The sequence below is a fragment of the Dipodomys spectabilis genome, unplaced genomic scaffold (assembly GCF_019054845.1).
Source record: "Dipodomys spectabilis isolate Male_0828 unplaced genomic scaffold, ASM1905484v1 ptg000262l, whole genome shotgun sequence".
Lineage (NCBI taxonomy): Eukaryota > Metazoa > Chordata > Mammalia > Rodentia > Heteromyidae > Dipodomys > Dipodomys spectabilis.
This window is the reverse complement of record NW_024870939.1, coordinates 3504320-3530038: the sequence shown is the minus strand read 5'-3', so window position 1 is coordinate 3530038 and position 25719 is coordinate 3504320. Positions and strand designations below refer to the sequence as shown.

The 25719-nt window shown below is 48.5% G+C and overlaps 4 protein-coding genes across 4 annotated transcripts; 2 read left to right on the top strand and 2 right to left on the bottom strand.

Annotated features, from left to right (window-relative positions):
• Nucleotides 1–1060: 1060 nt before the first annotated feature.
• Mrpl53 (mitochondrial ribosomal protein L53) lies at nucleotides 1061–2422 on the top strand. The gene is made up of 3 exons (XM_042699810.1): nucleotides 1061–1211; nucleotides 1303–1415; nucleotides 1505–2422. The coding sequence occupies exons 1-3, from the start codon at nucleotides 1120–1122 to the stop codon at nucleotides 1627–1629; spliced, it is 330 nt and encodes a 109-aa protein (XP_042555744.1). The 5' UTR covers nucleotides 1061–1119; the 3' UTR covers nucleotides 1630–2422.
• A 3267-nt stretch (nucleotides 2423–5689) lies between these two features.
• Nucleotides 5690–9555, top strand: Mogs (mannosyl-oligosaccharide glucosidase). The gene is made up of 4 exons (XM_042699806.1): nucleotides 5690–6239; nucleotides 6394–6620; nucleotides 7103–7299; nucleotides 7521–9555. The coding sequence occupies exons 1-4, from the start codon at nucleotides 5879–5881 to the stop codon at nucleotides 9262–9264; spliced, it is 2529 nt and encodes an 842-aa protein (XP_042555740.1). The 5' UTR covers nucleotides 5690–5878; the 3' UTR covers nucleotides 9265–9555.
• A 108-nt stretch (nucleotides 9556–9663) lies between these two features.
• Wbp1 (WW domain binding protein 1) lies at nucleotides 9664–12198 on the bottom strand. The gene is made up of 4 exons (XM_042699809.1): nucleotides 11970–12198; nucleotides 11011–11113; nucleotides 10703–10879; nucleotides 9664–10322 (listed from the first exon to the last, which is right to left on the bottom strand). Exons 1-4 carry the CDS (start codon nucleotides 12036–12038, stop codon nucleotides 9865–9867), a joined length of 807 nt encoding a protein of 268 aa, XP_042555743.1. The 5' UTR covers nucleotides 12039–12198; the 3' UTR covers nucleotides 9664–9864.
• Nucleotides 12199–12553: 355 nt separating this feature from the next.
• Nucleotides 12554–16669, bottom strand: Ino80b (INO80 complex subunit B). The gene is made up of 5 exons (XM_042699807.1): nucleotides 16534–16669; nucleotides 16130–16322; nucleotides 15803–15921; nucleotides 15471–15640; nucleotides 12554–13270 (listed from the first exon to the last, which is right to left on the bottom strand). The coding sequence occupies exons 1-5, from the start codon at nucleotides 16589–16591 to the stop codon at nucleotides 12740–12742; spliced, it is 1071 nt and encodes a 356-aa protein (XP_042555741.1). The 5' UTR covers nucleotides 16592–16669; the 3' UTR covers nucleotides 12554–12739.
• Between the last annotated feature and the right edge of the window lie 9050 nt (nucleotides 16670–25719).

Below are 25719 nucleotides of genomic sequence, written 5' to 3'. Positions count from 1 at the left end.
GAGTTCAGTCTCCAGCACCAGGACACACACACAAAATATATTGGACTGGGCTAGGGGTGTGACTCAAGTGATAAGACGATTTGCCTGTCATGCCTATCAAGGCCCTGGGTTCAGTCCGCAATACAGAAAAAACAATGGACAGAGCCTGGCTCAGGTGCGTGTTTATTAGCACGTGAAAAGCCCTGCGGTCAACGCCCATTCATATGTGCATATTTCGGATGTAGGGCTTTCACGTTTGGTTATTCATTCAGTTACTGGACTGGAGTTTTCCTCCTAGTCGGTGAATAATCTTTGCTGTGATACTGCCATTTTCTTGGAAGGATCCAGGATTTATGAAGGTGTTAACCTAGATCTGACAGAGGAAGGGAAATGTTGCTCAAGACAGGTTTGCATTATTTGTTCTCATCGCGGTGGTCCAAGTATCATAATGATATTCCTACCGGGCGCCGGTGGCTCAGGCCCGTAATCCTAGCTACTCTGGAGGCTGAGATCTGAGGATCGCGGTTCAAAGCCAGCCCGGGCAAGAAAATCCGTGAGACTCTTTTTTTGTTTTTGTTTTTTGTTTTTGGGTCCATTCGTGGGGCCTGAACTCTGGGCCTGAGCGCTGTCCCTCAGCTCTTCAGCTCAAGGCTAGCACTCTACCACTTAAGCCATAGCACCACTTCCAGCTTTTTTCTTATGTGGTGCTGGGGAATCGAACCCAGGGCCTCAGGCATGCAAGGCAAGCGCTCTACCACTGAGCCACCTTCCCAGTCCCGTCCGTGAGACTCTTATCTCCAGTTAACCACTAGAAAACCGGAAGTGGTGCTGTGGCTCAAGCGGTAGAGCGCAGGGACAGCGCCCAGGCTGGGTTCAAACCCCACGACGACCACCACCACCACCAAAACACTCCTGACTGCTTAGATGGCGCTCCTCCATGCTCTGTGAGAAAATGACTTCTCCCTCCCCGCCCTCTTCCTGTTCGCTCTGCCCGTGTGAAGGCCGGACCGGCAGGTCACTGCCAGCGGGGCACCGGAGAGGCCGCGTTTCTCCGCGGTGGTGGGAGGCCAAGCTCACGCCTACCGTTCTGTCCGGGGGGCACTTCCGCCCGCGCGAGTCTTTCCGGGGCGGAGGTCAATCATGGCGGCGGCCATGGCTCGGCTCGGGCTCCGGTGCGTCAAGCAGGTTCGAGTTCAGTTCTGCCCCTTCGAGAAGAACGTGGAGTCGACGAGGTAGGCGCCGGGGGAGCGGGCGGGCTAGCGGGCGGGGCGCTGGCGGCGGCCGGGCGCCCGCTGAGCCGGGCCCGGCGCGGTCCCCGCCTAGGGCCTTCCTGCAGGCGGTGAGCAGCGAGCGGGTCCGCGCCACCAACCTCAACTGCCAGGTGTCGGCGGACGTGCGGCACGACGGCTCCGAGCCCTGCGTGGACGTGCTGTTCGGTGGGTGAGCGTGAAGCCGCGGCGGGGGGCGGCAGCCCACCCCGCTGCACCCCGCCGCCCGGCTCACGGTGGGACGAACCTTCCCCCAGGAGACGGGCACCGCCTCATCCTGCGTGGCGCCCACCTCACCGCCCAGGAGATGTTCACGGCCTTCGCCTCCCACGTCCAGGCCAGGAGCGCGGAGGACGGCGCGGACAAGCCAGGCGGGCGCTGACGGCCCCGAGGACAAGCCCTTTGTAACCTGGGACCAGGACGGTGCTAGGAGGGTGATCTCAGAAGACCTGGTCTTAGTTGTTCATCCCTATTCCGGTCACCGTCTGGAGGGCTCCGGAAGTGTGTGGGGTGGGGTGGGGGCGTGCCTCTCCTCGACACTGCGTTTTGGCCCCTTCAGGACGAGGGCAGAGGGAGGGGAGGACCCGTCTGGACGAACTAGATTTTTTTTTTCCCCCACTTTACCGAATTTGGCTTCTTCCACCCATCACCTTTTAATGTTGCTTACAAAAACAAAACAAAACACAAAAACCTGTGCTGTTTCCTATTTTAGTAGTTTTTCCTACTCTTAATTTGCCCACTCTGGTTTTTCTTAACCATAATCTGTGAGTTAAACCCTAACATTTCTGTTTGGTTCTAACCTCAGCTTCTATGGTACTACCAGCTTTTACCAAATACCAACAACGGTCTTTGTCAAAAATAGCGTTATCTTACATCATTTCTCCCATTCCTTTCAAAGACAGCTAATCTGCTCAGCCACCTTTGCTGATAAACACAGTATTACCTTATTCTGCCTTCTTCCTTGCCCCTCATGTCCAGTCTTTATAAAAATGCTCCTCAGATGATCTCTCCATTCCCATTCATTCTGAGTATCACTGTTGCAGCGTCATGACTGTCCTCTTTTATGTATTGGTGCTGCTAAATTTATCTTCCCAAAGTGCATGACTCTGCTTATCTCCCACCACTGTTTCAGAAAATGCTGGCTGAAATAAATTTTCATACTGGGTTAACATCTATTATAGTGATTGTGAGATCAGTTTATATCAGAGCCATTTAAAAAGGAAAGAAAAGAAATAAAGAGTATCAAGTTAAGTCATGTAGAATGGGAAGCATTCTACTCCCCCCCTAATAAATTTTTCTTTTTTGTTTTTGTTTATTAAGTTCTGTACAGAAGGGTTACAATTCCATAAGTCAGGTTATGAGTATACTACTTCTTAGACTGGAGAGAGTGAAGGAATGGAAGATTAAAAAAAAAACTTCTTAGACAATGTCAGTCCTTGATTCTTCCTCTTTTGTGCCTACCCACAAATTACATAGTTCATTTTTTACACGGTGTACATTGAATACAGTGTATATTTGCTCACTGTCCCTTTCCATTTCCTACTATTCTTTTTTTTTTGGGGGGGAGGTCCGGTTGTGGGGCCTGAACTCTGGGCCTGGGCGCTGCCCCTCAGCTCTTCAGCTCAAGGCTAGCACTCTACCACTTGAGTCACAGTGCCACTTCCGGCTTTTTTCTTTTTGCTTATGTGGTGCTGGGGAACGGAACCCAGGGCCTCATGCATGCAAGGCAAGCGCTCTACCACTGAGCCACCTTCCCAGCTCCCCCTACTATTCTTTCAATAAAACAGTACTTTAGTAGTTCAGAGGATATACCTTTGGATAGGAAACTAAGCTGTGTGTGTATGTGCATGTGCTCACACACATTCAGATTCTAATAGTACTCATGATTTCTTATTGTGAGTTATAGGGGGAAAAGCTGCTACTACAGACTTTATTATGCTCTATTAAGGCAATCAAAGATCTCTTAGAGGCTGGGAATATGGCTTAGTGGTAGAGTGCTTGGCCTGGCATTCATGTAGTCCTGGATTCCATTCCTTAGTACCACATAAACAGAAAAAGCCATAGGTGGCGCTGTGGCTCAAGTGGTAGAGTGCTAGCCTTGAGCAAAAGAAGTTTAAGGATAGTGTCCAGGCCCTGAGTTCAAGCCCCAGGACTGGCAGAAAAATCTCTTAGAGACAGGTATATAGTTTGCAAAATTTCATATGACCCTCCATAACATTACTATGATCTCTGTCCACAAGGGTGTCTGTCTACCTACCCAACTTTACCCTTCCTACAGCAAACAAACAAACAAAAAAACTTCCTGGAGTCAATAAAGAGCCAGGCTGCCATGATTTGAAAACTTGGTTCTGCTCTAAGTAGCTTTGTAAAAATTACCAGTGACTGCTTACTTATTCACTGAATAAGGATAATATTACTGCCCTCTGTATCCATCAATTCTGTATTTTTGGGCTCAATCAACCGTGAATTAAAAATGTTCTAGAAAAGTAATTGCATCTGAACTGAACACTACAAACTTTTTCTTGTCACTAGTCCCTCAACAGTACTTAACAGTGAAACGGCGATTTATACAGCATTTACCTTGTATAGTGAAAAAGTGATCTAGAGATGAGTCAAAGCATACAAAAGGAAATGGGTAAGTTTTAGGCAAATAATGTGACATTTTAAAGTGAGTGTGGTAGCAAGGGTCTGTAACCCACCCCCGAGGAGGCTGAAGTTGGAGGATAATGAGTTCCATGGCAGTCTGTGATACAAACAAGACACATGTGTCCAAAAATAAAGTATTGTGACTGTTTTACAAGGGATTTGGGCAGGGCTCAATCTATAGGGACTTAACAGCAGTCCTAGAACTAAATCTTGGACTATTTCAGGGGATGACTGCCTGCATTTAGGTCTGAGAATTTAACAAGTTAATACCTGTAAAATGTCTACAACAGTACTGGGAAGATAGATAACTTTTCTTTTTCCTTTTTCTTTTTGGTCAGTCATGGGGCTTGAACTGGGGGTCTGGGTGTTGTCCTTGAGCATTTTTGCTTAAGGCTACTGCTCTACCACTTGGAGCCACAGGTCCACTTCTGGTTTTTAGGTGTTTTAATTGGAGATAAGGGTCTTGGACTTTCTTGCCTGGGCTTTGAACCATGATTGTCAGATCTCAGCCTCCTGAATAGCTAGGATTACAAGCACAAACCACTAGCAGCAGGTGGGAGATGACCTTTCTAAGCTGGAAAGAACACTGACAGCCTGTGTTTGACTGCTCAGTGCCATAATTAACTGGCTGTTATCTTTTTTTTTTTTTTCTGGCTGTTACCTTGAGATAGGTTGTTTTTTTTTCCCTTTAGTACTAGGAATTGAGGTGCATGAAGTGCCCTATCACTTCAGCCATGTCCCCAACGCTTTTTATGGTTTTTGTCCAGGGTTGGCATCAAACTCAAGGTTCTCCTGACTCAGCCTTTTCTGTGGTGCCGGCACTATAGATATAGACTACTACCCAGTTTTGGGCCAGTGTCAACCAGTTTTTCCTCATGGGTTGAATGCTGGCACTGTGCTTCTAAATGGTGAACTTTTAAGTTGTCGATGTTTACTCCCTGACCTCATCGTGATAACAGGTGTGTAATAAACATTTGTTGAAATTTACAGACATTTAGCATTAACCTTGCACGTTAACAGTGATTACTTTTGGACACAAAAATAAAATTCATGGGGCTTGGAAGGTGGCTCAGTGGTAGAGCGCTTGCCTTGCATTCATGGGGCCCTGGGTTCGATTCCTCAGCACCACATAAGCAGAAAAAGCTGGAAGTGGTGCTGTGGCTCAAGTGGTAGAGTGCTAGCCTTGAGTTGAAGAGCTGAGGGACAGCGCCCAGGCCCAGAGTTCAGGCCCCACGACTAATTAAAAAAATAAAATTCATGTGTGTAATAAATACCATAATAGAGATGTGGACCAGGGCTGGGAATATAGTGGAGGTAGAGCACTTGTGTAGAATGAACGAAGTTACGGGTTCAGTCCCCAGCACTGCGAAAGAAAAGAAAAGCTAACCAATTCAGCTGAACATTGGGTTTGGGCGGTATATACGCGCAAGTTTCTGGGTTCGATCCCCACTACTGCATAAAAAGGAAAATTGTAGGCCGAGTGGAGATGTGACTTCTCTCAAGTCCCAGGTAGGATGTCCACGACACAACTTGACCGGACGCCAGCCTGCAAGTACCAAGTTAGCTACTACCCAAGTCTGAGGTCTGTCCAAGTTAGCTGTGCTTGTTAGGGCACCGTTTTCTACGACCGACTGGAGCCAGCTTCTAGAACAAACAAAACGCTCGAAGTGCGGCGATGCTTCCTTCCGCTAAGCTGTCAAGTAAAAGAAGCCGAGAACTGATGAATGTAGGGACGCCCAGCCACCTCCCGCCAGTCACGGCGGTTCCGGGCTCCCGCCAGTCACGGCGGTTCCGGGCTCCGGCACTCCATCTGACGTGGAGGGGCGGGACTTCCGGGAGGAAGTCTAGTGGAGCGGGAGGCGCGGGCGCAGGTGCTGTTGACAGGACGGTGGTCGCTGGGGTGCGGGCCGCGAGCCGGAGAGGCACGGCAGGACCTGTCCACTGCCTCCTTTCGGCAGTGCCGCGACGCCGATCTCCGTGCCGGGATGGCTCGGGGCGAGCGGCGCCGCCGCGCTGCGCCGCCGGCTGAAGGAGCTCGGACAGTTGAGAGGGCGGCTCGGGGCGGTCCTGGGCGTCGGGACGGCCGGGGTGGCGGGACCCGTGGCGCGGTCCGGGGTGCGACGATGGCCGCCGTGGTCCTTGTTCTGGCCGTGGCTCTAGCTCTGTCGGGACGTTGGATGGTAGCGTGGCACCGTGCGCAGCGGGCGGTCACTCTGCACTCGGCACCCCCAGCACTGTCCCCCGACTCGTCCAGCCCCGCCGTGGCCCCGGACCTCTTCTGGGGCACCTACCGCCCTCACGTCTACTTCGGCATGAAGACTCGCAGCCCGAAGCCTCTACTCACCGGTAACCGGGCCTAAGGGCGGGCAGCCCAACCTTCCCGCCGGAATCAGGGTGGGGAGGCGTGGATCAGGAGTTATGAAGAGGGATGACCCGAAAGTTCTCGGAGTCCCAGAGGGACTGCGTTCTCTTTGACTTACACGGCCATTCTACCCCCCAGGACTGATGTGGGCGCAACAGGGCGCAACCTCAGGGACCCCTAAGCTCAGGCACACGTGTGAGCAGGGGGACGGCGTGGGTCCCTATGGCTGGGAGTTCCACGACGGCCTCTCCTTCGGGCGACAACACATCCAGGATGGGGCCTTAAGGCTCACCACTGAGTTCGTCAAGAGGCCTGGGGGTCAGCACGGAGGGGACTGGAGCTGGAGAGTGACTATAGAGCCTCAGGTCAGGGCCTCAGGTTACCCTTTCCTAAGCCCAGACTCCCTCCATCCCTCCCTTACTGCCAGAATATGCAGCCTGAAATAGGGATTGACAGCCAGGGCAACGAATCTGGCTGCCTGGATTTGGTCCTACATTATTTGTATCACATCTCTGTCTACCACCTTTTAAGTCTTAAGTTTCTTTGTTTGTAAAGCAGAGATAGTAGCATCACCACCTAACTCACAAGATTGTAAGAATTAAATGAAATCACCTGTGTCAAGTTCTTAGTACAGGACATAGCACTCCAGTACTCTCCATTCCCAGAGAGCTCTAAAACCCATTCTACTGCTTGTACCCACTTACTGAGTTGAGTGGTGGTTCTCAACACTGTCAGATATTTGTTGGTCCATGTTATTCCTGCTTGGGATCCTTTTCCCTCACTAAACCTGATTCTCAAAATAATGCCAATCAAGTTCTGTTGTTTTTTGTTCTCTTTGGTACCCTAGGCTTCAGGTACCTCTGCCTTCCCCTTGGTCTCCCTATTCTTCTATGTGGTGACAGATGGCCAGGAAGTCCTACTACCAGAGGCTGGACCCAAGGGGCAATTGAAGTTCATCAGTGGGCATTCCAATGACCTTGGTGACTTCCGATTTTCTCTTCTACCACCAACCAGTCCAGGGGACACTGCACCCAAGTATGGCAGGTAAATGGGGAACGAATGTGGTGGTAGTAGTAGGGGTGGTGTGCATGTCATCTTGGCCTGATTCTATTTCCCTACCTTCTTTTCACCAGTTTTGTCTTATCCATCTCCTTGTTTCCTATACTGCCAAGGGTGCCCATCCTGACTCCTGATTACCTATTTCCCTTTATAAACCTACCCCTTCTTCCTGAATAATATTTCCTGTTTGTCTTCTTGCCTTCAAGCTACAATGTCTTCTGGTCCTCCAACCCAGGACTGCCCCTTCTGACAGACATGGTGAAGAGTCGCTTAAATAGCTGGTTTCAGCATCGGCCCCCAGGGGCTTCTCCTGAACGTTACCTTGGCTTGCCTGGATCTCTGAAGTGGGAGGACAGAGGCCCAAGCGGACAAGGGCAGGGACAAGGGCAATTCTTGATACAGCAGGTTACACTGAAAGTCCCATTTTCTGTGGAATTTGTGTTTGAATCGGGCAGTGCCCGGGCAGGAAGAAACCAAGCCCTGGGGCAGCTGGCAGGTACCCTACTGACCCAGGCCCTAGAGAATCATGCTAAAGCCTTCCAGGAGCACTTTGAGAAGATCTTCCAGCTAAAGGAGAAAGGCCTGACCCCTGAGGAGCTGACCTTGGGTCAGGTTGCCCTCAGTGGCCTTCTTGGTGGGATTGGTTACTTCTATGGGCAGAGTCTGGTACTGCCAGACATGGGGGTGGAAGGATCAGAGCAGAAGGTGAACCCAGCCCTTTTTCCACCTGTCCCTCTTTTCTCAGGTGTACCCTCCAGGTCATTCTTCCCACGAGGCTTCCTTTGGGATGAGGGCTTTCACCAGCTAGTGGTCCAGCGGTGGGATCCACGCCTCACTCGGGAGGCCCTAGGCCACTGGCTGGGACTGCTCAATGCTGATGGCTGGATTGGGCGAGAGCAGATACTGGGCGATGAGGCCCGAGCCCGGGTGCCCCCAGAGTTCCTAGTGCAGCGGGCAGCCCATGCCAACCCTCCAACCCTGCTCTTGCCGGTAGAACACATGCTAGAAGGTGGTGACCCTGCTGACTTGGCCTTCCTCCGCAGGGCTTTCCCTCGCCTACATGCCTGGTTCTCCTGGCTCCATCAGAGCCAGGCAGGGCCAGTACCACTATCTTACCGCTGGCGGGGCCGGGACCCAGCCTTGCCTACCTTACTAAACCCCAAGACACTGCCCTCTGGGTTGGATGACTACCCCCGGGCTTCACATCCTTCAACAACAGAGCGCCACCTGGACCTAAGATGCTGGATAGCACTGGGTGCCCGTGTACTGTCACAGCTTGCAGGAAGGCTGGGGGAGGCTGAGGCCGCTGCTGAGCTGAGTCCCCTGGCCGCCTCACTGGAGGCACCGGATACACTGGATGAACTGCACTGGGCTCCAGAGCTAGGAGTCTTTGCAGACTTTGGAAACCACACAAAAGCAGTACAGCTGAAACCTAGGCCTCCTCATGGGCTGGTTCGGGTGGTGGGCCGGCCCCCACCTCGCTTGCAATATGTGGATGTCCTGGGCTATGTAACTCTTTTTCCCTTTCTGTTGCGGCTTCTAGACCCCAACTCACCCCGTCTTGGGCCCTTACTTGATGTTCTAGGTGACAGCCGCCATCTCTGGAGCCCCTTTGGACTGCGCTCCCTTGCAGCCTCTAGTTCCTTTTATGGTCAGCGCAATTCTGAGCATGACCCTCCTTATTGGCGAGGTGCTGTGTGGCTCAATGTCAACTACTTGGCCTTGGGAGCACTCCACCACTATGGGCATCTGGCTGGTCCCTTCCAGACCCAGGCTGCCAAGCTATACAGTGAGCTCCGTGCCAATGTGGTGGGCAATGTGCGGCGGCAGTACCAGGCCACAGGATTCCTATGGGAACAGTACAGTGACCGGGATGGGCGAGGCATGGGCTGCCGCCCTTTCCATGGCTGGACCAGCCTGGTCTTATTGATCATGGCTGAAGAGTACTGAAGCAGAGATGGGAGGAGAGCCCGGCCACTCATGGCATTTTGAATCTGGAGACAAGATCTGTGGCTTCTGACCCTAGTCCCTCAGATGCCAGTAATTCAAACCTTCCTTAGCTCATCTCAGGTGTCTTCTACTATCATCCCACATAGCCCTGGGGTGAATGTGAATCAAGAGTCTATTTTTCTAAATAAAGTGAAAAAAAAAAAAAAAAGCATAACCAAACTTGTTTTTACCGGTTATGACCTGTCAAAAGGCATTAGCTCAGTTCAGGCCTTGGGGCTCGCTCCCTACAGTCATAAAGGAAGGTAAGATAAATGGGCCATTATCTGTCCCTTCAAACAACCAGTCAGGTCAAATACAATTGTAATATGTTGAGTTCTAGTTCACTCAAATCCACAAATGGCTGGTTCACATCTCTTTAATGAGATTAAAGGCTCCTGTGTATGTGTTGGGGGGGTGGGTAAAGCTAGCAGTCTCCCAGTACTGCCCCCATCCCCAGGGCTCCCGCCCTTTCAGGTAGATTGTAGGAAGGACAGGAGGGGCCAAGAAGGACTTGAAAACAGGGCTGTCTGGTGGCTAAGAAACCTATCCATCCAAGACTACTTATGGTATGTCTCCATTTGAAGCCAGCCCCACAGGAGAGACCTGTAGCATGGGTTCTGGGGGCAGTGCACAAGGAGACTGGCCCTCCAGACCTGGTGGGGTGGCACTAACCCTCATCTCTTTGACTGGCTCACCTTCACCGGAGTCAGGACAAGGGCAGAGCTCAATACCTGAGTCACCAGTTAGGCGACGATAGCGGCAAGAGGGGGGGGTGTGGGCAGGGCTCACTCCTGCCCCAGGCTCACTCTCCTGATGAGGGGGAGCACTCTGGTGGGAGGAAACACCTTCCACATTTGTCCCCTCGCAGTGGGCAGGGCAGCTGGATGCAGAGGAACAGCAGGTGCATTCACTGGAAGCAGTCAAGGGGTGGCCGGGGGCCATAGTGTAAGGAGGTGGCGGTGTGCCTGGGCGATGAACCACATCCTCATAGGCTGGGGGTTTGAAGGCGCTGAGAAGGCCTGTAGAGAAGAGAACAGTATAGGCAGTGGAAGGCAACCAGGATGGGAGAGTGTCATATTAGGGGAAAAGAGGTTCCTTGAGGGCTGGGAATGTGGCTTCGCAGTAGAGTGCTTGCCTAGCTAGCATGCATGAAGTCCTTGGTTTGATTCCTCAGTACCACATAAACAGCCTGAAGTGGGGCTGTGACTCAAGTGGTAGAGTGCAAAAAGAAGCCTTTGAACTCAGGACCTGGGCACTGTCCCTGAGTTCAAGCACAAGGACTGACAAAAGAAAAAAAAAAGTGTTCCTTGAAATGTCTGCAAAAGGGAAGATGGGGTGATTCAGGATCTTGATTTGAGAAGGGATACTAGGAGTGGACCCAGAGCCTCAAGTCACTCACGAAGGTCAAGCAGTGAACTGGTGGGAACAGGGCCAGCCCCATGGCATGCCCCATGGTAGGCCAACAAGTTGATCTCACGTTGCCGCTGCTGTTGTTGCAGCCGGAGTTTAGCTCGTCGGTGGCGGAAGGCGCAACAGCAGCTAAAGAGGATGAGGACAGTCCAGAGTAGCCAGAACCCTGAAGAAGGCAAGGATAATATATCTCAGATACCTCCTAAGCAGAAAGGGATCCTTGAAGGCTGGAATTATGAGGCAGAAGGGAGGGTAGGCTGAGAAACTTGAGAATTATCACCACTCTTGGAGACTCACACCAGAGCTCATAGTAGTAAGTGCAGCAGCCAGTCTCCCCGCAGCAGTGACCACTCTCACAGAGGTAGGGCTGGTTGTTCACGCCTGGGCACAGCTCTCGAAGCTGGGGGGCAAGGAGGCACTTAGAACTAAGGGAGATTCTAGCTCAAGACACCATTCATCCCAACTCCTGCATGCACATACAAATCCCACCCTGTGAGCCAAGGTCAGCTTGGAAAGATGCCAGTCGGGGATTAATAAGGGGGTAGTCAAAAATCTTCAGGGTTGTCCATGTGGAAGAGGATTTGGACTAGAAAAAAAAATCAATCTAGAAAACAAAAATATGGACATGCAAAGAGAAAGATTTCAGTTGTGTACATCCAAGACCTGTCTCAGTCAAGCCTGTCACCCTAGGGTGCTTTCTGTTAAGATAGTGTGAAAATGCTTCCATCATCCCCCACAGGCTGACACACCACCCTCCCTTAGATCTTTCCACCCGTGGCTCTCAGGTACTCTAGGGCGGAGAGGCAGTGTGAGACGCAGAGCAGCGCTCCCAACCAGCTGGGATTACTGTGGGTGATAAAGCATGGCACCAAAGGCACAGGTCTGGGTGCCATCTCTTCTCCAAATTGCTCCCTTAGGAGAACATACTGCTGGACTCTGTTGTGACAATAGGCATATAGAAAAACATCAGAAATAACTGTTGCAAGACGAGGGAGGGAGCCTCACTATGTTTCTGGTCACTGGGGAGTCACTGCAAGCTTCCACTGCAGCCATGGGATGGTGTCTATGAGGCTGCAGGTAAAGTCAACTGCGTCTACATTTCAAAGTTTAGACAAAGAATGAAAGGGATATGCTTAGGAACTTCACAGTACCTTTGGCTCCGTAAGTTCCTCCCCTAACCTGCAACAGGAAGGGACAGGAAAGGGGAAAGCGAAATAAATGGCTGTCGTGATAGGCTTTTGGAGCTGTTGGGATACCTGCTGTTGCGGCGCCCGAAGTGCCCCCCAGGCCTCCTCGCTGCCGTTCCCGCTGCTGGCCCGAGCCATGCCTCCACCTACAGCCCCCTGAAGACCACAGCCTCCTCTACCGCCAGCTGCCCCGCCCCTGCCACCTCTACGGCCACCGCCATGGTCCCTGCCCGGCCCATCTTCAGTGCCGCCACCATCGCTCAGCGGCCCGAGCTTCCATCCGGGGAGAGCTCGGCCAACTAAAACCTTGGTTGCCTAGTCCAACCAATGACTACCGCTCATCGACGGACCGGCCAATAGGAGCAGAAAAGAGAGCTCTCCCTAAGACCAATCCACCGCAGCGCCTCCTCCGCTCTCCCAGACAACAAGAGCTTGCACAGACAAAGAGTGGGGGACGGCTCAACCAAAGGCCCTGACTGACAGCAACAAGAGCCAATACAGACAACAGAACGGGCCTTGACTTGTCAGCCAATGGGAGACCGTCCAGAAGAGCAAAGTTCTCGCTGATTGGCTCGAACCATATTTCCCATCCGGATGGAATAGGAGAGGTTCGGAAAAAAGTCTACCCGAGTTCGGTCTGTCGGTGGCACATCTGCTGTGGTTCTTGCCGTCGTTCCTAAGCCCCTGGGAGGGCAAGTTGTGTGTTCCCAAGATTCGTCTTCCCTTATCCCCTCTTCCCCCAATTGTGTACAAACAGGAGCGCCGGATATAATTTAATAAGTGGGAGAAGACAATGAAAACCAGACATAGACGAGGGTGTAAAGTCCAAGTTTGACTACTTAAGTAGCCAAAAGCGGGGATGCAGGGCCTTCAGGTCCCCCCAGCCGCATCTGCAGGTTGATGCGGTAGCACTGAAGACTACATAGTGCCTGGCCGGTTCGGGAGCAGGCGTAGCGGCGCGGGTGGGGGCAGCCGGGGACGGAGCAGCGTGGAGGAGGGCCCGGAGGGGGCGGCCGCTGAGACACAGCGGCGGGGGCAGGGACGCCAGGTGGGAAGGAAAGGGTGGAACCCTGTGCCCCGCTGCAGTAGCGAACCATGGGAGCCAGGGCTGCAGCGCGCCCACCCCGCCGTTCGCCCCGCGCCGTCCCCCGGCCTCCGCGGCCGCTGGGCGCCGCAGTCTTGGTGAGGCGCTCGATCGTCTGGTTCTTGTGTTCCTCGGCTCGCCGGGCGGCCTGCAGCCGCCGCTTCCGGGCCCGCTCTTCCCTCTTCAGCAACATCTCCTCGGTGAGGGCAGGGGCCGGGCAGCCCGCAGCCACCGGCAGCGGCAGCATGGGGGAAGGCTGACTCCGCGCCTTCTGGAGCAGTGCTCGCTGCAGGGAAAGTGAAGGAGGGTGTTTGAAAGTAGGAGATGAGAGTGGTGCGGCCCACCAGGGTCTCGGGAGGGGGAAAGAGGGCACATGGAGAGTAGGGTCTTGCAGCATGAGCACTGGTAGGTGAGAATTAATAAACACCCACTTTGGGGGCTCTTATTATATAGCTTCCTCCCAGGTCTCACGTTCAACTGTATCTCCTTGATTCTCAGGGAGAAGAGTTCCAAAACTCTGTATCACCTTTTCTCAAGTTTTTGTTTTTAATTAAAGAGAAGTCTTGATAGCATCAATTGAGTAACTGCACACACAAAAAAAGATACTTTTTTTCCCCAGCCAGCACTGGGGCTGGGGCTTGAACTCAGGACCTGGATGCTGGTATTTTTTGCTCAAGGCTAGTGCTTTACCACTCCAGTCACAGTTCCACTTCTAACTTTTTGGTGGTTAACTGGAAATAAGAGTCTCACAGACTGGGGCTGGGAAGGTGGCTCAGTGGTAGAGCGCTTGCCTTGCATGCATGAGGCCCTGGGTTCGAGTCCTCAGTACCACATAAGAAAAAAGCCAGAACTGGCGTTGTGACTCAGTGGTAGAGCGCTTAGCTTTGAGCTGAAGAGCTGAGGGACAGGGCCCAAGCCCAGAGTTCAGGCCCCACAACTGGACCCCCCCCCCAAAAAAAAAAAAAAAAGAATCTCACAGACTTTTACTGTTTGGCCTGGCTTCAAACCACAATCCTCAGATCTCAGTCTCCTGAGTAGCTAGGATTACAGATGTGAGCCACTAACACCAGACTCTCAGAATTATTATTATTATTATTATTGTCAGTTGTGGGGCTTGAACTCTGGGCCTGGGCCTTGTCCCTCAGCTCTTCAGCTCAAGGCTAGTGCTCTACCACTTGAGCCACAGCACCACCTCTGTTTTTTTGAGTGGTTTATTGGAGATAAGAGTCTCATGGAACTTTCTTGCCCAGGCTGGCTTTGAACCATGATCCTCTGAGTACCTAGGATTACAGGTGATAGCTACCAGTGCCCAGTTTCAGAATTATTCTTGATTACTTTTTCTTTAATCCAACCCCCACCCCTCACAACATAACCACTAACAGCTTGTGAGTGTGTGCGCACATGTGTTCACCCACAGACAGACAGACAGACGGACGGACGGACGGACGGACGGACAGACAGGGACACAACACACACACACACACACACACACACACACACACACACACACACACACGCGCGCTTGTGTGCGCGCATCTGCAACAGGATTTGAATTCAGGGCCTTGAACCTGCTTAAGTGCTCTTTTGAGCTATACCTTCAATTGGCTTCTGCCAGTTAATTGAAGTCTCTGGACTTTTCTGTCCAGGCTGCTTCAAACCTCAATCTTTGGATCACAGCCTCTTGAGCAGATAGGATTATAGGTGTGGGCCACCTATAATCCTGTCTACAATCATATCTAATGGCCAGTCTCTGGGCTTCTCTCCCATCCTCCAGTTTCTATCTCATTTTCTATATAGAAGCCATTATCTATATATTATAATCAAATATGTTATTTCTCTGCATAAAATCCATCATTGTCTTAGTCACGTTTGTTTTTTTTTTTCTCCTTCTTTACCCTGCTTTGCATGTTGTAGTTTCAGGGTTTTTATGCCTGTTGGCCTCTTTGCCTGAAAAGCTGTAGTACTGAAAATGTTTATGTTTTCAAAAAGGCATTTCCCTTAACTACTCTAATCTTTTTGCTTGCCTTTATTACCTTATTTATTTATTTATTTGTTTTTTTGCCAGTCTGGAGCTTGAACTCAGGGTATGGGCACCAGCTTCTTTTGCTCAAGGCTAGCACTCTACCATGTGAGCCACAGCACCACCTCAGGCATTTTTCTGTTTATGTGGTACTGAGGAATGAACCCAGGACTTCACGCATGATAGGCAAGCACTCTACCACTAAGCCACATTCCCAACTTACTTTCTGTCATAAACTCCACCTTTTTGAAATTGTTTATTAACTTATGGGCCACCATCCCTCCCTCAAGCACACACTAGACAAAATAGCAGATCCAAGAGAACTGAAACTGTTGAGGTCTTTCTGTTTTCCCACTGATAATCTCACTGACTAACAAAGTACTTGGGACACGGCAAGTTCTCCCTCTCATCTATACACACAAACACATACACAAATGTTAAGTGAATAAAGAACAAACCAACTTACCTGTCGAGCAGTGAGCAGCCGCTCATTAATCTCTTTCTTGAGGTCTCCATTGTCATCCAGCTCCCCTTTCTCCAGGGCATCCAGCCACCTTTGTTCCTCCTCTTCCTCTTGGCCCCCTAAACTTCCTGACAACTCCGGAAGCGGAGAGGGGGACAGATTACTGTCTTCATCTGGGAAGGAAAATAGAAAAGTTAAAAGTTGAGTTGTTCAAAGAATCCTCAAGTAGCCAGGTTAATATTGGAACATTCAGTATTACCCACTTCAAACCATCCTCCCTTCTTTTAGCCAGGTACAAGATTAACCCAGTTTTCCCACCTCCAGATCCTTCTCACCCAGCCAGGCTCGGTATTGCTCTAGGGGGACTCCTTCCATAGGTTCTTCTTCATTATCCACCACCATCAAAGGAGAGGGTGATCGAGGGCCCTCAGGGATCACAGTGAAGGTAGGAACACTGCAGAAAAGCAACTCTGTAAAGTGAGCAAATGTGTCCCCCTGCTCAGTAGCTGCAGACAGGCTTTCCAATCCTTGCTGTCTTGATCTGGGCCCTGATTATCAGTACCTACACTCTTGTCTTCTAGAAAGCCCATCCACCTTCCCCCGTCTCTCTTTATCTGCTCCTAGAAGTTCCCCAAGTAAAACCTTTTCCCAATCGGTCTCACCTCTTGGTGCCCAGGACCTGGCCACCAAGCTTGATTTTGAGTTTAAGCTGGGGCTTGACAGAAGAGGGCTGTGTCAACCCAGCGTCCTCTTCTTGATGATGTTTCTTCTTATGTTTCTTCTTGTGCTTTTTGTGTTTTTTCTTGTGCATTCCGTGGCCGTGGGCAGCAGCCAGGCTCAACTCTAATGCTTCCCCTGTGAGAGAAGAGCTTGTCAAAGGTGTCCGAGCGAACCCCGGAATTAAATACACCCCCGAGGGGTCCCACTCTTCCCGCGTTACTACCTGTTACCATAACAACAGCACTGCCTTTTTCCTCCCCACCAGTGATTAGGTGCCTAGGAAACCCGGAGGAATGAAAGAGGTTACTTTTCCAAGAAGACCTCAAGGTGATTGACCCGCACTTACCCGGCTCTGGGGCCTCCATTGCCCCAGGGGTGCTCCCGCGCCTCCACAGCTTACTCATGGGGTCTTGTAAGGAAAGGGGACTGGAAATCGTCGGGACACCTGCCGCATGCCTTTTCCGCCCCGCGGAAGAACTGACTCCAGCAAAAATAATCGGCTACTTCCGGTGCGCCGCCACCATGCTTGTGCGGGGCAGGCTTCACAGCCAAAGCCTTCCCCGGGAAACTACCATCCCGCCGACGAGAGTTCCTCCCAATGGAGCACATCGCTCCCCGCGTCCCCCAAACAGGAAGAAACGAGGCTTTCCAGATGATGTTTTTGCTGTTTTGCGTTTTATGCAATGCTGAGGCGTGTGCCCTGGATCTGGGTGCTTTCTGTTAGCTTTGTCACTCAAAGCTAGTGCTCTACTGCTTGAGCCATTGCTTCCTTCTGGGTGATTAATTGGAGATAAAAGTCTCACGGACTTTCCCAGTCCTGGGGCTGAAACTCAGGGCTTGGGCACTGGCCCTGAGCTGCTTTTGCTCAAGGCTGGCACTCTACCACAGCACCACTTCTGGCTTTTTCTGTTTATGTGGAACTGAGGAATCGAACCCAGGGCTTTATGGATACTAGGCAAGCACTCGACCACTAAGACATATTCCCAGACGTTTATTTTTTTATTCATTTTTGTTTATGGGGTTGTGGGGTTGAATTCAGGCGCAGTGCTCTGTTACTGACCGTTTTCGCTGAAGGCTTTTCTGGTGGTTAATTGGAGATAAGACTCTCATGGACTTTTCCTGCCAGGCTTTGACCAGCAATCTTCAGATCTCAGCCTCCTGAGTAGCTAGGATTACAGGCGTGAGCCACCAGCACCCGGCTGCAGTTTCCTTTATTTTTGGGTCCGGTCGTGGGGCCTGAACTCTGGGCCTGGGCAGTGTCCCTCAGCTCTTCAGCCCAAGGCTAGCGCTCTACCACTTGAGCCACAGGACCACTTCCGGCTTTTTTCTTTTTGCTTATGTGGTGCTGAGGAATCGAACCCAGGGCCTCATGCATGCAAGGCAAGCGCTCTACCACTGAGCCACCTTCCCAGCCCCCGGGCTGCAGTTTCATATTCTCTCTCTCTCTCTCTCTTCTTTCTTCCTCTCTTTCTTTCTTTTCTTTTCTTTTTTGTTGTTGTTGATCATGGGGTTTGAACTCTGGACCTGAGCACTGTCCCTCAGCTCTTCAGCTCAAGGCGAGCACTCTACCACTTGAGCCACAGCACCACTTCCGGCTTTTTTCTTTTTGCTTGCAGTGTTGAGGAATTGAACCCAGGGCCTCATGCTTGCAAGGCAAGCGCTCTACCACTGAGCCACCTTCCCAGCCCCAGCCCCTCTAGTGGTTTATTGGAGATGAGAGTCTCACGGACTTTCCTGGCTGGATTGGCTTTTGAACTGTGACCCTCAGATCTCGGCCTCGTGAGTAGCTAGGATTACAGGCATGAGCCACCGGTGCCCGGTGCTGTGGTTTCATTTTCTAAAGTATAATATATTCTATTGTATATACACAGAAAAAAATGAACGTACTGTTAATGTTGGTTATCTTTAGAGGGTGGGGTTGGAGAACTTTTATTATCTAGGTCTTATAATAAGCTTTATATAGCCAGAGTATGTCACATAACATCTACATGTGCTTACTTATGTACATGCATGTCTGAACATAGTAGCATCAGTAAACAAAGGAAGAAAGGCACTTATTTAAAGATATTTCAGTCTAATAATTATGTCTGGAAATTCCATAAAAAGTTATTATTGTACAGTGATCAAGATGACAAGAATGGACTTTGAAGTGAGACAAGCTTATTATCAAATCCCAGCTCCAACATTTATTAGCTATGCAACATTAGGATCGAAGTTATTTAAACTCTGAACCTCAAATTCCAGCTCTGTGAGATAAAATAAAGTAAGATATGTTTCACAGGGCTCTTTCAAGGAATAAAACAATTCAATAGTGCAAACTCAGGTAGTATCGGGCACATAAAATGTTTCTTTCTTTTTTTTTTTTGGTCGTGGGACTTGAACTCAGGGCCTGGGCGCTATTCCTGAGCTTTTGCTCAGGAAATTCACTCTACCACTTGAGCCACAGCACTACTTCTGGCTTTTTCTGTGTATGTGGTGCTGAGGAATTGAACCGAGGGCATCACGCATGCTAGGCAAGCACTCTACGGCTGATCCACCTTCCCAGCCCACATAAAATGTTTCTAGAGACTGTGGATATGGCTCAAGTGGTAGAGCACCCGACATGAAGCCTTGAGTTTCAACCCTAGTACTGAAATAGCAAATAATGGGAGTTAAAGTGAAGGACTGCATGCAGTTAGTATAGTGAGAACATATTGAAGTTTGTAACTTTCTTTTATATCCTTTTTTTTTTCCTTTCTGACTCTCATAACTCCATAAGGGAGGTACTATTGTTTGCATTTTATCAATAAGGAAACTGAGGCTCAGCGAGATGAAATGCTTTGGTCAAAGCCATACAACTGGGGAGTGTCAGAGCTAGTCTCAAACAGAGGTGTCCTGACATCCCTCTTGTAGTGTTTCCTCTACATCCTGGTGCCCAGCAGGGAGGAAGCTGCAACTGGCCCCATTAGTATGTTTTTACTTTGCTTTGTTTAGTGTGGGAACATTTGAACTTGTTTATAGGCTGACAGGAACTCTTCCTTCTGAGAGAGTTCTTAGCCTTTTTAACTTAACATTTTGAAATGTTTTCAAATTTACAAAAAAAAATTAAGAAGTCTCCTATCTCTCTAAACCAGATTTTATAGATTTTTAAACAAATTTACTTGTATTCATAACCATTATCATTACTCTTTTTCTTTTAACTTGAGTACAAATTACAAAATAATTCTATTCTACCCCTAAATATTTCAATATATGTTTTCCTCCAAACAAGTACAATGTTGTGTTAACTTCATATAACCCTCGCTGTTAGGAAATTGACATTGAAACAAAACTATTCAATCTGTAGACTCTATTTAAATTTCATCAATACACTACATTTTCTTTACTTTTTTTGTTGTTGTTGTTTGTGGTGGTGGTCTTGGGGCTTGAACTCTAGGCCTGGGCGCTGTCCATGAGCTCTTCAGCTCAAGGCGAGCACTCTTCCACTTGAGCCACAGCACCACTTCCAGTTTTCTGGTGGTTAATTAGAGATAAGAATCTCATGGACTTTCCTGCCTGAGCTGGCTTTGAACCACAATCCTTAGATCTCAGCTTCCTGAATAGCTAGGATTACAGGCGTGAGCCACTGGCCTGGCAATATGCTACATTTTCTTTTCTAGTCCAACACCCAAATATCATGTGTCATATTTATTTATCAAGTGTCTCTAATCTGTTTCAATATGGGACATTATTTTATTCTTGTCTTTTATGATCTTGATTATTTCATATAATTAGCAATAATTGCACCTCAAATCTTCTTGGCTTTGATACTGTCACTGTGTGAAAACTTAATTTTAACTATTTTAGAGGATGATTTTTGACTTTAGAATATGGTATCTCTGTGTTAACTTGTATTTATATTTACAAATTCTAGGCATTCAGGATATGAAATGATAGCGTGCTTTCCTAAACTTATAAATTTCTTGCAGAACTACCATATGCACAAAAATCAGATACTAGACACTAAGGATGTTATGATCTGAGGATCGCAGTTTGAAGCCAACCTAGGCGGGAAAGTCTATGAGACCCTTATCTCCAATTAACCATCAAAAAGTTAGAAGAGAAGCTATAACGGGGCTGGCAAGGTGGCTCAGTGGTAGAGCGCTTGCCTTGCATGCATGAGGCCCTGGGTTCGATTCCTCAGCACCACATAAGCAAAAAAAAAAAAAGAGAGAAGCTATAACGGAAGTAGTAGAGTGTTAGCTTTGAGTAAAAAAGTAAAAAAAAGGATAACACCCAGGCCTTGATTTCAAGTCCTGGTAGTAGCACACACATGCACCTTCACACACAAACACACACACTCCACACACACACATACCACAAAACCAAAACCATAAAAAACCTTGTGGATGTCTGCCCATCTCATTAGTGATTATGTTAACCTTGATTACTTGGTCAAAGTGGCTCCTTTTATTGTATATCACCATATTTGCCTTGATACATAAGTATTTTTGGAGAAAAAGATTCTGAACAATCCTAATATTGTGTTCTTCATTGAACCTCCACTCATCGGGGTTAGTATCCACTGATGAATACTATATGAATGAACTGTACCATAAATATTGCCAAGTGGTGATCAACATTTATTTTTGCATTTACATGTATTAGTTAACATTGCACAGTAAAAAAGAGCCTTCTTTTGCATTATCTACATATAATATTTATTTATTTTTATTACCTTTACATAGGAGTTTCAATTCAACATATCCATTTTTGTGCATGTATGTATGTGTGTGCTGTTCCTGGAGCTTGAACTTAAGGCCTGGGTATTGTACCTGGGTTTTTTTGTTTGTTTGTTTGTTTTTTTGCTGAAGGCTAGTGCTCTACCACTTGAGCCACGCCTCTAATTCCAGATTTTTAGTGATTGGTCTCAAGTATTTTCTTGCTCAGGCTGGCTTTGGACCACAATCCTCAGATCTCAGCTTGATGAGCAGCTAGGATTACAGGCATGATCTACCCATGCCCAGCAACATTTTAATTGATGAGTATAATGCATCTTTTTTTGGGTCCGGTCGTGAGGCCTGAACTCGGCCTGGGCGCTGTCCCTCAGCTCTTCAACTCAAGGCTAGTGCTCTACCACTTGAGCCACAGCGCCACTTCCGGCTTTTTTCTTTTTTACTTATGTGGTGCTGAGGAATGGAACCCAGGGCCTCAGGCATGCAAGGCAAGCGCTCTACCACTGAGCCACCTTCCCAGCCCAGAGTATAATGCATCTTGATCAATGTCACCCTTCCATATTTCTCCTCCATCTCTCCTAATCTCATCTATCCCCTCTGGTTACCTGGTTTATGTATTTATTTGGTGGTGGTACTAGGGTTTGAATTCAGGACTTTGTAATTGCTAATCATGTATTATACCACTTGAGCTATACCCATAGTCTAGGAAATTTCCTCGATTTCTTTGTTTTTGTTTTTGTCCTATTTCTGGGGCTTGAGCTCTGGGTATGACACTCTTCCTTGGGTTTTTCACTCAAGGCAGGCTCTTTATCAGCAGGCTCTGCACTAGCACAAAACAACACCCCCCACAAACCCACTGACTACAATGGGAAGCTGTACTAATCTAAATAAATACATTAAAACTGGTGGTTCAGGGCTGGGAAGGTGGTAGAGAGCTTGCTTTGCATGCATGAGGCCCTGGTTCGATTCCTCAGCACCACATAAGCAGAAAAAAAAGCCGGAAGTGGTGCTGTGGTTCAAGTGGTAGAGTGCTAGCCTTGAGCTGAAGAGCTGAGGGACAGCGCCTAGGCCAAGAGTTCATGCTCCACGACCGGACCCAAAAAAAAAAAAAAAAAAGACTGTTGAGGATTTGTTTGCCTGGACTGGCTTTGAATTGTGATTCTCAGATTTCAGCCTCCTGAGTAGGTAGAATGGTAGGTGGGTACCATTGGGTGCCCAGTACAGTCAATGGGTTGTAATTCATTGCTAGTATGATTTTATTTCAATGTCAAAATTTGTGCTAGGTTTGGCAAGTGGTCATCCCTGGCTGACTTCTGTGTCTCTGTGATGTCTCCATTGTTTTGTTAGTACTTAAAAAAAAAAAAAAAAGCCCTTTAAGCTGGGTCCTAGTGGCTCATGCCTGTAATCCTAGCTACTCAGGCGCTGAGATCTGAGGATTGCAGTTCAAAGCCAGCTAGGGCAAGAAGTCCATGAGACTCTTATCTCCAATTAACCACTGAAAAACTGGAAGTGAAGCCGGGAGCCGATGGCTCATGCCTGTAATCCTAGCTCAGGAGGCTGAGATCTGAGGATCGTGGTTCAAAGCCAGCCCGGGCAGGAAAGTTCGTGAGACTCTTATCTCCAATAAACCCCTGGAAAACCGGAAGTGGTGCTGTGACTCAAGCGGTAGAGTGCTCACCTTGAGCTGAAGAGCACAAGGTCAGCGCCCAAGCCCAGAGTTCAAGCCCCAGGACCAAAAAACAAACAAAAAAAAAAAAACTGGAAGTGACACTGTGGCTCAAAGTTGTGGGGCACTAGCCTTAGCAAAATAAAGATCTGTCCCAGATCTTTATTTTATCTGGGACAGCACCCAGGTTCTGAGTTCAAGTCCCACAACTGACAAATAATCAACTAAACAACTTTATTATTTATTTATTTATTTTGCCAGTCCTGAGGCTTGAACTTGGGGCCTGGAGTCTGTCCTTGAGCCTCTCTGTGCTGAAGGCTAGCACTTTACCAGTTGAGCAACAGCACCACTTATAGATTTTTCTGTTTATGTGGTACTGAGGAATCAAACCCAGGGCTTCATGGATGCTGGGCAAGCACTCTACCACTAAGCCACATTCCCAGCCAAGTAAACAACTTTATAACACTACATCTTGTACTGTTCTCATCTTGTACTCCATGCAGATAAGGAATGAGAATCAAGTCAGGCCAGGCAGTAGGAACATAAGCGTATGGTTGTGGCCAGGCCACACTAAAGTCATGTCAAACTTGCTAGTAACCATTCCCTGCTGCCATCACCACCCACATCTTGATGTGAGTGTAATGAGCATATCATGAACTCTCTTTGGGTCTTATTAACACTCCAAGATACAAAGTTCAATTGAGAACTTTCATTTGTTGACCTTAGACCCTGGTCTATAAAGGAGTGAGAGAGAAGATAAAGGCTCTCTAGCTGCTATCAACCAATATTCTCCCGTGGAAGACTGTGCAGAAAGAGGAAGATAATTTGAATCCTGCAAGATCCATAACGCTTTCCCCAAATACATACGTTATAATCAAGAATATACATATACTGACATAATCAAAAGGGGAAAGTTGGTAAGACTTGTACACTAAACCACTAGCATGCTGGTAAATATTTAACAAAAGATCCCTAGGGGTGAAAAACAAAAACAGCAGTAATTTGTAATGCCCACTCATTTCTGTTGTGTAAACACTCTAACTACAGCTAGTTCAAGACAGAGCTGTGAAGAGGTGGGAAGTACATACCATTCCTACCACACATGATATAAATAACTCCAAGTGATACTAGTAAGATGTAAGAAAGCCAGGTGCCGGTGGCTCACACCTGTAATCCTAGCTACTCAGGAGGCTGAGATCTGAAGATCCTTGTTCAAAGCCAGACTGAGCAGGAAAGTCTGTGAGACGCTTTTCTCCAATAACTACTCAAAAAAGCCGGAAGTGGTGCGTGGCTCAAGTGGTAGAGTTCTAGCCTTGAGCAAAAGAAGCTCAAGGACAGCAGGCAGGCCCCGAGTTCAAGCCCCAGGACTGATGCCCGCGTGCACACACCTGTGCACGTGTGCGCGCGCGCGCGCACGCACACACACACACACACACACACACACACACACACACAAAGAAAATAATCAGAAGTATGTGGGCAGTATTTTCAGTATTAAACTGAAAAATAATGGTTTTTTTTTGTTTGTTTTTGTCTGTCATGGGCTTGAATTCTGGACCTGGGTGCTGTCCCTCAGCAATTCAGTTCAAGACTAGCGCTCTACCACTTGAGCTACAGTCCTACGTCTGGTTTCCTGGTGGTTTATTGGAGATGAGTCTCACAGACTTTCTTGCCCTGGCTGGCTTTGAACCACTATCCTCAGATCTAAGCATCCTGAGTACCTAGGATTATAGATGTGAGTCACCAGCACCTGTCTTAATGAAAGCTTTATAAATGTGTGTATGTACCAGTACTAGGGCTTGAACTCAGGGCTTCATTCTCACAAGTAGCTCCCACTCAACTAAGGCTGACCCTCTGCCACTTGAACCTCACCTCCACCTCTTCCTCTTCTTCTTCTTCTTCTTCTTCGTCGTCGTCGTCGTCGTCGCCACCGCCGCCAATCCTGGGGCTTGGATTCAGGGCTTGGGTACTATCCTTAAACTTCTTTTGCTCAAGGCTAGCACTCTACCACTTGAGCCACAGCACCACTTGTGGCTTTTTCTGTTTATGTGGTGCTGAGGAATTGAACCCAGGGCTTTATGCATGCTAAGTAAGCACTCTACCACTAAGCCTCATTCCCAGCCCCACTTCCATCTTTTTGATGGTTAATTGGAGATAAGATCTTCACACGAATTTGTTTGCCCACGCTGGCTTTGAACATCAGTCCTCAGATCTAAGCCTCCTGAATACGCTAGGATTACAGGTGTGATTCTACACAACCAAGCTTAATATATGCTTTAATTTATTTTGTTGTAAATTTCTACCTTTTTTTTTTCAATCTGTCAGGGGCTTGACTCAGGACCTGGGTGCTGTCACGGGCCTCTTTGTGGTCAAGGCTAGTGCTTTATCACTTTGAGTCACAGTGCTACTTCCAGTTTTTTTTGAATAGTTTATTGGAGCTAAGAGTCTCGTGGACTTTCCCACCTGGGCTGGCTTCAAACCTCAATCCTCAGATCTCAGCCTCCTGAGTAGATGGGATTACAGGTGTGAGCCACCAGTGCCCAGCTATACTATTTTTTAATTAAAGCAGTTCTTAGGGCTGGAGTTATAGTTCAAGTGGTTGAATGATTTCCTAGCAAGTTCAAGACCTTGAGTTTAAACTTTGCTATCACTAAACAGCAAACAAAACTCAAAACCTTTAATGCATTGTTTAACAACTGACTTGCACAGTTCTGGAAAGTTCAGCTATCATCTTCTGTCAAGTCCAGTTTCAGTATGCTATGTAACTAGTGTCTCCATGTTTTTCTCAGGAAATGGAATTGGATATGAAGTAAGGCTCTCTTTGGGAGTGAAGTATTCTCTTTCTCATTCTTTTTTTTTAAACTTTGTATTATTTTCAAAGTGATAGCACTGTGCTTTTTAAATTGCATGTATGGCCGGGCGCTGGTGGCTCACGCCTGTAATCCTAGCTACTCAGGAGGCTGAGATCTGAGGATCGCTGTTCAAAGCCAGCCCGGGCAGGAAAGACCGTGAGACTCCTATCTCCAATAAACCACCAGAAAACCGGAAGTGGCGCTGTAGCTCAAGTGGTAGAGCGCTAGCCTTGAGCTGAAGAGCTGAGGGACAGCGCCCAGGCCCAGAGTTCAAGCCCCACGACCGACAAAAATAAATAAATAAATAAATTGCATGTATG

Bases quoted from the DNA above. Each gene is read 5' to 3' on its own strand.
- Mrpl53 (XM_042699810.1), top strand. From the start codon at position 1,120: ATGGCGGCGGCCATGGCTCGGCTCGGGCTCCGGTGCGTCAAGCAGGTT. The intron at 1,212-1,302 runs GTAGGCGCCGGG...GTCCCCGCCTAG, and splicing joins AAGAACGTGGAGTCGACGAG to GGCCTTCCTGCAGGCGGTGA. The intron at 1,416-1,504 runs GTGGGTGAGCGT...ACCTTCCCCCAG, and splicing joins CTGCGTGGACGTGCTGTTCG to GAGACGGGCACCGCCTCATC.
- Mogs (XM_042699806.1), top strand. From the start codon at position 5,879: ATGGCTCGGGGCGAGCGGCGCCGCCGCGCTGCGCCGCCGGCTGAAGGA. The intron at 6,240-6,393 runs GTAACCGGGCCT...TCTACCCCCCAG, and splicing joins CCCGAAGCCTCTACTCACCG to GACTGATGTGGGCGCAACAG. The intron at 6,621-7,102 runs GTCAGGGCCTCA...TTGGTACCCTAG, and splicing joins GAGTGACTATAGAGCCTCAG to GCTTCAGGTACCTCTGCCTT.
- Wbp1 (XM_042699809.1), bottom strand. From the start codon at position 12,038: ATGGCTCGGGCCAGCAGCGGGAACGGCAGCGAGGAGGCCTGGGGGGCA. The intron at 10,880-11,010 runs GTGAGTCTCCAA...TGCCTTCTTCAG, and splicing joins TTACTACTATGAGCTCTGGT to GGTTCTGGCTACTCTGGACT. The intron at 10,323-10,702 runs GTGAGTGACTTG...TCTTCTCTACAG, and splicing joins CAGTTCACTGCTTGACCTTC to GCCTTCTCAGCGCCTTCAAA.
- Ino80b (XM_042699807.1), bottom strand. From the start codon at position 16,591: ATGAGTAAGCTGTGGAGGCGCGGGAGCACCCCTGGGGCAATGGAGGCC. The intron at 16,323-16,533 runs GTAAGTGCGGGT...CTTCTCTCACAG, and splicing joins AATGGAGGCCCCAGAGCCGG to GGGAAGCATTAGAGTTGAGC. The intron at 15,641-15,802 runs GTGAGAAGGATC...TTTCCTTCCCAG, and splicing joins GCAATACCGAGCCTGGCTGG to ATGAAGACAGTAATCTGTCC.